Here is a 9,769-nt window from a genome sequence, read left to right as displayed (position 1 = left end):
CACACACACACACACACACACACACACACACACACACACACACACACACACACACACACACACACACACACACACCTAATTGCCTGTACGTGTACATATGTGTGTGTGTGTGTGTGTGTGTGCGTGCGTGCGTGCATGCGTGCGTGCGTGCGTGCGTGTGTGCAGGGTCTACCACGGGGCCGAGGGGCCAGCGGACAGTCCCAGGTGAGGAGGGGGTACCTGGACCTACAGGTAAACGAGGACCAGAAGGAGATCCAGGCGCGAAGGGGCCGCCGGGATACCAGGACCCCCCGGTGACGTTCCAGAGGACGAGTACGAGCCGACATTAACTGAAGAACCACTAACTCATGCTGACTAACCCAACCCTAACCCTAACACTAACCCTAACCCTCACCCTAACCCTAACCCTAACCCTAACCCTCACCGTAACCCCAACCCTACACTCCTTCACACTCACACCAACTATGAACCACTATATATCTTTTTATTTGGTGACTTAACCAGAGGATTATTTCTATTACTCCTTGTTGTGTGAGTGAAGTGGAAAAAAGGCTGAACCAAAGGGTCTAGGTCAAACAAAAGGCCAGATATTTATTTTATAGAGCAAAAAACCAGGTCAACTCAAAATGCGATGTACAGCCTTTTTGCAATAAGCCTTAAAAGATTAAACCGTCAAAGAATTGAGAACAGTGCTGGACTCATCTCCAGCCTCGTCACCCTCGCCCCGTCTACTGCCCTTCATATATTTATGTATAGAATAATATATGCATAATGTGGATATAATATGTGTATAGTAAAACATAAGCATAATGTGTATATAACATGTGTAGTAAAACATAAGCATAATGTGTGTATAACATGTGTAAAACATAAGCATAATGTGTATATAACATGTGTAAAACAGAAGCATAATGTGTGTATAACATGTGTAGTAAAACATAAGCATAATGTGTATATAACATGTGTAGTAAAACATAAGCATAATGTGTGTATAACATGTGTAAAACATAAGCATAATGTGTGTATAACATGTGTAAAACAGAAGCATAATGTGTGTATAACATGTGTAAAACAGAAGCATAATGTGTGTATAACATGTGTAAAACAGAAGCATAATGTGTGTATAACATGTGTAAAACAGAAGCATAATGTGTGTATAACATGTGTAAAACAGAAGCATAATGTGTGTATAACATGTGTAAAACAGAAGCATAATGTGTGTATAACATGTGTAAAACAGAAGCATAATGTGTGTATAACATGTGTAGTAAAACAGAAGCATAATGTGTGTATAACATGTGTAAAACAGAAGCATAATGTGTGTATAACATGTGTAAAACAGAAGCATAATGTGTGTATAACATGTGTGTAATGTGTGTGTCAGTGGCATTGGTCCTGTAGCCACTGATGGCCGCTCGGCCTTCTGCGTGTCCAGAGCGGTGGCGGGCGAGCCCCCCCGCTCCGCCCCCATCATCTTCAGCACCGTCATCACCAACTACAACAACGACTTCAACACAGGCACAGGCCGCTTCAGGTACCTGTCTGTCCCTCGCACTCGTCGTCGCTCTGGTAACGTACCGCCAGGTACCCGTCTGTCTGTCTGTCTCACTCGTCGTCGCTCTGATAACGTACCGCCAGGTACCTGTCTGTCTGTCTGTCTCACTGTTGTCATCCTGATAACTTTACGTCAGGTACCTGTCTGTCTGTCTGTCTCACTCGTCGTCGCTCTGATGTACCGTCAGGTACCTGTCTGTCTGTCTGTCTCACTGTCGTCACTCTGATTATGTACCGTCAGGTACCTGTCTGTCTGTCTGTCTGGCTCACTTGTCGTCGCTCTGATACGGTTCCGTCAGGTACCTGTCTGTCTGTCTGTCTGTCTGTCTCACTGTCGTCGTCCTGATAACGTTCCGCCAGGTACCTGTCTGTCTGTCTGTCTCACTCGTCGTCGCTCTGATAACGTACCGCCAGGTACCTGTCTGTCTGTCTGTCTCACTGTTGTCATCCTGATAACTTTACGTCAGGTACCTGTCTGTCTGTCTGTCTCACTCGTCGTCGCTCTGATGTACCGTCAGGTACCTGTCTGTCTGTCTGTCTCACTGTCGTCACTCTGATTATGTACCGTCAGGTACCTGTCTGTCTGTCTGTCTGGCTCACTTGTCGTCGCTCTGATACGGTTCCGTCAGGTACCTGTCTGTCTGTCTGTCTGTCTGTCTCACTGTCGTCGTCCTGATAACGTTCCGCCAGGTACCTGTCTGTCTGTCTGTCTCACTCGTCGTCGCTCTGATAACGTTATGTCAGGTACCTGTCTGTCTGTCTGTCTCAATGTTGTCATCCTGATAACTTTACGTCAGGTACCTGTCTGTCTGTCTGTCTCACTCGTCGTCGCTCTGATTACGTACCGTCAGGTACCTGTCTGTCTGTCTGTCTCACTCGTCGTCGCTCTGATTACGTACCGTCAGGTACCTGTCTGTCTGTCTGTCTCACTCGTCGTCGCTCTGATTACGTACCGTCAGGTACCTGTCTGTCTGTCTGTCTCACTGTCGTCGCTCTGATTACGTACCATCAGGTACCTGTCTGTCTGTCTTTCAGACTGATATCTGACCTCCTCTGTCTGTCTGTCAGTCTGTCTGTCTGATAACTCTCCTTCCGATAAAACGCATGCATCACCAATTATTAAGTTGAATGTGTGTGTGTGTGTGTGTGTGTGTGTGTGTGTGTGTGTGTGTGTGTGTGTGTAGGTGCAGTATTCCAGGTACGTACTACTTTGTGTACCATGCGTCGGCCACAGATAGATTGTGTCTTCAGCTGAAGCTGGACGGGGAGCAGCTGGTCTCCTGGTGTGAGATACAAACCAGGAACACCCTCAGACAGGTACACACACACACACACACACACACACACACACACACACACGCACATGCACACACGCAACATACACACACACACACACACACAAACACGCACACACAAATACACACGCAACATACTGCTATATACCCGCTATATTAGAATACAGACAGACATGAGCTGTGTGTGTTCCCAGGTGAGTTCTGGCGGTGCCGCGGTGTACCTGAAGGGCGGGCAGGAGGTGTGGCTGGAGACCACGAGCGACTACGGGGGCATGACCTCCGTATCTACCGGCGTCAGTGTCTTCTCTGGCTTCCTCATGCACCACCACCAATAACCTCCCTCTCTCTCCGTCTCCTCCTGCTTCACCTCATCCTCACTACCTACTCCTCCTCTTCCTCATCTCCTCTTCCTCAACTTCTTCTCCTCCATCTCACATGCTCCAGTCCTCCCCCACCTCCTCAACCTCTTCCACCTTCTCCTCGATACTCTGCGTTGAGAAAGTTGAGAAACCCTATTTGTTTTTGTCCTCATCCTGACGCCTTTGATTGTTGTTTGATTGATTGTTGTCAGCTTCATTTGTAAATCCCTTTGAATAAAAGCTTGCGCTAAAGGACTACATGTAACGTAGGTCTCAACATGGTGCCTGTGTCTGGACGTTGTGTTTAGATGTCTTTTCTGTTCGCCAGGAGATCTGGTCCTTGTTCCTTCATTAAACTTACTCTCAGAATATGCGGTTCGTCTCGTCTGTTCAGGCACAGCTGATGCTGTGACACAAAATGAATTAATAAACTCAGATGGTTCATAACAAGTGACTGACAACATTATGGAAAGGATCCCTATAGAGAGATAAAACATATATCTTCATCAGGTCTGGTGACTGCGTCTAACAGTCACAGTCACACACAGGATGAGGTCTCGCTCTGAAATCTTGTGGAAAGGAAATTTCTGCAGATACAACATTTTACATGCAGTTACAAAAGCCTCAGTGTTCTCACTGTCCTTGTCTGACCCTTTGAAGGGTCACTAAAGGCAAAGGAGCCCAAACCCTGAACTAACCCTTTCAGTTTCAGTATTATAAAGAGATACTTAAGTTTAGGTATTATGTTAGAAATTATGACGTTCAGGTATTGGATTAGAGCCGGTTACGTTTAGGCATTGGGTTAGAGATGGTTTAGGGTAGGTTAACGTTAGTTAGATATAGAGATAGATTGATAGATACATGGATGGATAGAGAGATTGTTTATTTGTGAGAAAGGAGAACCTTGTTCCTTCCTTATTCCCAGAAGGGGGAAAACATTTTATCAAAACTTTATTATGCTGAACCACAAGTTTCAACTGCTTTCTGATGTGCTTTCACTTCTCCAAAGGACACGATGAAGACCATGAGGAAGATTTTATACATCTGAGCTTGCCATCAGTTCCTCAGTGGACTTTGTGTAGTTCATGATAAAGTACCAGATGGAGATCAAGTAGAACATTCATAGCAGTGTAATCAAATACCCTACAAATAACTATCAAATAACTATATCACCAGTGATATACTTTTTTGTATAATTGATTAACAATATTAATAATAAGGATGGGAGCTAATTGAATTACTTAGCTCTAAAGATCCAACGGTGATGCTTCAGACATGAGTTGACTAAGGTCAAAAGGACAGGAATAGATGTCTGTGATGGAAACAAAAACTTCTTGATTTCCTGAGGAACTGTTGCAATAATGATTTGAGTTTAACTTGAATCAGCAAAATATGGATTTTAATATAATTTTTTGTTTTTCATCAATTAAATAATGATTTGAAGGCAACTTTTGGTAACACTTTATAATACGGGTACAATAATTAACCACTAATAAACAATAGTTATTGCAGTAATAAGTAATAGCTAACAATTAACTTGGTTAATTAATAGTTAACTTATGGTCTAGTAAGCATTTAATATGATCATGTTTAGTTTGTTCAAAATAATGATTTCAAGAGAACTTTTAGTTTGTTCATTAAAAGTAAAATAGTGTAGTAAAATAATGATTTTTGGAAAATCAGAAAAATCCTGGTTTTAATAAAACTTGCCTGTGCGCCTAACCAGAGATGGGTGTGGTCAGTCTGCGTTAGCCCCAACGAGGCGCCTGAATGGACGATGCACATGTTTCACTTCCTTGTTTGGACAGGGCTCTGATCTGTGGCTGTGTGTTGTGACCCAGCAGAGACCAGAACCTCCAGACTACAGTAGAGACCAGAACCTCCAGACTACAGTAGAGACCAGAACCTCCAGACTACAGTAGAGACCAGAACCTCCAGACTACAGTAGAGATCTGATCCTTCAGCTGATGGTGAGGACATCTCTCTACCCTTCTAGTCGGGAACATCATCCTCTGTAGACTCTGTGCTTACTAATGCGTTACTTACCTAATGTGTGTCTGTGTGTGTGTGTGTGTGAGTGTGTGTGTGTGTGTGTGTGTGTGTGTGTGTGTGTGTGTGAGTGTGTGTGTGTGTGTGTGTGTGTGTGTGTGCGTGTGTGCGTGTCTGTGTGTGTGTGTGTGTGTGCGTGTCTGTGTGTGTGTGTGTGTGTGTGTGTGTGTGGGTGTGTGTGTGTGTGTGTGTGTGTGTGTGTGTTTGTGAATGTGAATGTGCGTGCATGTGTGTGTTTCTGCATGTGCGTCTGTGTGTGTGTGTGTGTGTGTGTGTGTGTGTGTGATACCAGGCCCTCCAGTGGCTGATGTGGTGTACTGCAGCGGTGGTTCTGCTCATGTTGGTCCAGCCAGCGGTGCCGCAGTCCAGCTGTGAGATGTACCATGGGGTCCCTGGGATCCCAGGCCCCTACGGCCCACACGGCACGGACGGCCGCAAGGGAGAGAAGGGAGATACTGGTAACCTATATATATTACTACTGCTACATCTACTACTAGTACCACAACTATATAAGCTATATCTACGACTACAAGATAAACTATATATAAGACTACTATGACTACTATATAACCTATACATACTACAACTACTATATAAACTATATCTACTACTAATACTAGATAAACTATATCGGAGACTACTACTTCATTATAACCTATATCTATTTCTACCACTGCAATATAACCTTTATCTACTACTACTATACAACCTGTAACTATCACCACTACAATAGAAGCTATCTATTGCTATTACTCCCTACTCCCTACCCCCTACTATACAACCTGTATCTAACTCCTTTTACTACTATATCAGCTATATCTTCTACTACTGCATAACCTATAACTACTACTACTACTACTACTACTACCAGCTTCAGCCTAGCTGTAGTTGCGAGAGTATTATTACATCTATATCTATAGATCTATAGAGCTACAGTAAGTACCTCTAATAGACCATCATTGGTTTGGGCCTGGTGGTGTCTTCAGGGGATGGTCCACTGCAGGCCATGGGCAGGAAGGGGGAGCCTGGGGTCCCGGGCCCCGCTGGGAGAACCGGTCCGAAGGGAGAATCGGGTCCAGACGGCCATCGCGGCTTACAGGGGCCCAAGGGAGAGAGCGGCAGCCGTTCACAAAGGGCAGAGAAACAGAAGTCCTTCTTCTCCTACAAGAGAGGGACCTCCCAGTACCCATCGAGAGACCGACCAATCGTCTTCAACAGGTAGCCTCCCCCCCCCCACCCAGACCGACTAATCACCTTCAACAGGTAGCCCCTCCCCCATACCGACTAATCACCTTCAACAGGTAGCCCCTCCCCCATACCGACTAATCACCTTCAACAGGTAGCCCCTCCCCCATACCGACTAATCACCTTCAACAGGTAGCCCCTCCCCCATACCGACTAATAACCTTCAAAGGTAGGCTGATGGTGTGTTCCAGATGCCTCGGACACCAGCCTTCCGAGTTTCACTTGTGACGTCATTTCCGGTCTCGTAGCACTTAGAGCGTTCCCGTTCGTCTTTGTGATCGTGTCATGTCATTGGCTAGTCATTGTTATTGTTAGCTACATTAGCCTCTTTAGCAAACCAGCTCAAAACGGACAACACAACTTTACATGTATTGCACAGCAAGACCATTCAATGCATACATTGGTGACCGGAATAAAGTAGCAATGTAATCAAGTGTGTAAGAGCATTTAAATCAACATTTAAATGACCAACGTGGTACAAATACAAAGAAAATAAATCTCTTCACGGGAGCAGACATTTTTGTTGAGAGCGTCATCACATTGCACGGTCTACTCTCAGAATTCCGAGGGGGCACAACCAAAAAGTGCCTCTGAGAAATGCCGCAAGAAAGCTGGGAGATTTCCCCACTTTGACCTCGGAAGGCTGGAGTCCGAGGCATCTGGAACACACCATCATAAGTGAATTATAGCAGGACAGGTGATGGCCAGCCTGCTGTATTGTGCCTTAATATGAATATTGTGCGTGTGTGCGTATGTGTGTGTTGACAGGGATATAGTCCCTGATCTGGACACTTCTCTGAAAGGAGAAAATCTGACCAATGGAGTGTTTGTATGCAAGATCAAAGGCGCCTACTTCTTCACCTACCACATCGCGGCCAAAGACCTGGTAACCTGCTGTAAAAGCTGTCTGTCTGTATAGCTGTTTGTCTGTCCTGTTTGTAGGTCAGCCCAGCTGTCTGTATAGCTGTCTTTCTATCGTTCTGTCTGTCTGCCAAGCTTCTATTGGTGACAACCCTATTTCTATTGGTGATAACCCTGTTTCTATCGCTAGATGATAACCCTGTTTCTATTGGTGATAACCCTATTTCTATTGGTGATAACTTTGTTTCTATTGGTGATAACCCTGTTTCTATTGGTGATAACTTTGTTTCTATTGGTGATAACTTTGTTTCTATTGGTGATAACCCTGTTTCTATTGGTGATAACCCTGTTTCTATTGGTGATAACCCTGTTTCTATTGGTGATAACTTTGTTTCTATTGGTGATAACCCTGTTTCTATTGGTGATAACTTTGTTTCTATTGGTGATAACTTTGTTTCTATTGGTGATAACCCTGTTTCTATTGGTGATAACTTTGTTTCTATTGGTGATAACCCTGTTTCTATTGGTGATAACCCTGTTTCTATTGGTGATAACCCTGTTTCTATTGGTGATAACTTTGTTTCTATTGGTGATAACTTTGTTTCTATTGGTGATAACTTTGTTTCTATTGGTGATAACCCTGTTTCTATTGGTGATAACCCTGTTTCTATTGGTGATAACTTTGTTTCTATTGGTGATAACTTTGTTTCTATTGGTGATAACCCTGTTTCTATTGGTGATAACCCTGTTTCTATTGGTGATAACTTTGTTTCTATTGGTGATAACCCTGTTTCTATTGGTGATAACTTTGTTTCTATTGGTGATAACCCTATTTCTATTGGTGATAACTTTGTTTCTATTGGTGATAACCCTGTTTCTATTGGTGATAACTTTGTTTCTATTGGTGATAACCCTATTTCTATTGGTGATAACTTTGTTTCTATTGGTGATAACTTTGTTTCTATTGGTGATAACTTTGTTTCTATTGGTGATAACCCTGTTTCTATTGGTGATAACTTTGTTTCTATTGGTGATAACCCTGTTTCTATTGGTGATAACCCTGTTTCTATTGGTGATAACCCTGTTTCTATTGGTGATAACTTTGTTTCTATTGGTGATAACTTTGTTTCTATTGGTGATAACTTTGTTTCTATTGGTGATAACCCTGTTTCTATTGGTGATAACCCTGTTTCTATTGGTGATAACTTTGTTTCTATTGGTGATAACCCTGTTTCTATTGGTGATAACCCTGTTTCTATTGGTGATAACTTTGTTTCTATTGGTGATAACCCTGTTTCTATTGGTGATAACTTTGTTTCTATTGGTGATAACCCTATTTCTATTGGTGATAACTTTGTTTCTATTGGTGATAACCCTGTTTCTATTGGTGATAACTTTGTTTCTATTGGTGATAACCCTATTTCTATTGGTGATAACTTTGTTTCTATTGGTGATAACTTTGTTTCTATTGGTGATAACTTTGTTTCTATTGGTGATAACCCTGTTTCTATTGGTGATAACTTTGTTTCTATTGGTGATAACCCTGTTTCTATTGGTGATAACCCTGTTTCTATTGGTGATAACTTTGTTTCTATTGGTGATAACCCTATTTCTATTGGTGATAACTTTGTTTCTATTGGTGATAACCCTGTTTCTATTGGTGATAACTTTGTTTCTATTGGTGATAACCCTATTTCTATTGGTGATAACTTTGTTTCTATTGGTGATAACTTTGTTTCTATTGGTGATAACTTTGTTTCTATTGGTGATAACCCTGTTTCTATTGGTGATAACTTTGTTTCTATTGGTGATAACCCTGTTTCTATTGGTGATAACCCTGTTTCTATTGGTGATAACCCTGTTTCTATTGGTGATAACTTTGTTTCTATTGGTGATAACTTTGTTTCTATTGGTGATAACTTTGTTTCTATTGGTGATAACCCTGTTTCTATTGGTGATAACCCTGTTTCTATTGGTGATAACTTTGTTTCTATTGGTGATAACTTTGTTTCTATTGGTGATAACTTTGTTTCTATTGGTGATAACCCTGTTTCTATTGGTGATAACCCTGTTTCTATTGGTGATAACTTTGTTTCTATTGGTGATAACCCTGTTTCTATTGGTGATAACTTTGTTTCTATTGGTGATAACCCTATTTCTATTGGTGATAACTTTGTTTCTATTGGTGATAACCCTGTTTCTATTGGTGATAACTTTGTTTCTATTGGTGATAACCCTATTTCTATTGGTGATAACTTTGTTTCTATTGGTGATAACCCTGTTTCTATTGGTGATAACTTTGTTTCTATTGGTGATAACCCTGTTTCTATTGGTGATAACTTTGTTTCTATTGGTGATAACTTTGTTTCTATTGGTGATAACTTTGTTTCTATTGGTGATAACCCT

At 42.3% G+C, this 9,769-nt stretch overlaps 2 protein-coding genes across 2 annotated transcripts in view; both read left to right on the top strand.

Annotated features, from left to right (window-relative positions):
- Positions 1 to 97: 97 nt before the first annotated feature.
- Positions 98 to 3,577, top strand: c1qc (complement component 1, q subcomponent, C chain; the record flags this gene model as incomplete). The annotated part of the gene is given in 6 exon segments (XM_084464533.1): positions 98 to 101; positions 166 to 276; positions 279 to 312; positions 1,385 to 1,534; positions 2,739 to 2,871; positions 3,044 to 3,577. Coding segments are annotated over 6 exon segments (573 nt in total). The 3' UTR covers positions 3,185 to 3,577.
- A 1,478-nt stretch (positions 3,578 to 5,055) lies between these two features.
- c1qb (complement component 1, q subcomponent, B chain) overlaps positions 5,056 to 9,769 on the top strand; it is a 5,296-nt gene continuing 582 nt past the window's right edge. Inside the window, exons 1-4 of the mRNA XM_084463706.1 lie at positions 5,056 to 5,178; positions 5,550 to 5,715; positions 6,244 to 6,475; positions 7,271 to 7,388. Of these exons, the coding sequence (XP_084319832.1) occupies positions 5,176 to 5,178; positions 5,550 to 5,715; positions 6,244 to 6,475; positions 7,271 to 7,388 (519 nt within the window). The 5' untranslated portion in view covers positions 5,056 to 5,175. The remainder of the gene's footprint in view (positions 5,179 to 5,549; positions 5,716 to 6,243; positions 6,476 to 7,270; positions 7,389 to 9,769) is intronic.

This window comes from Micromesistius poutassou, assembly GCF_964030765.1.
Source record: "Micromesistius poutassou genome assembly, chromosome: 2".
In the NCBI taxonomy this organism is placed as follows: domain Eukaryota; kingdom Metazoa; phylum Chordata; class Actinopteri; order Gadiformes; family Gadidae; genus Micromesistius; species Micromesistius poutassou.
This window is presented reverse-complemented; position numbering and strand designations above follow the sequence as displayed.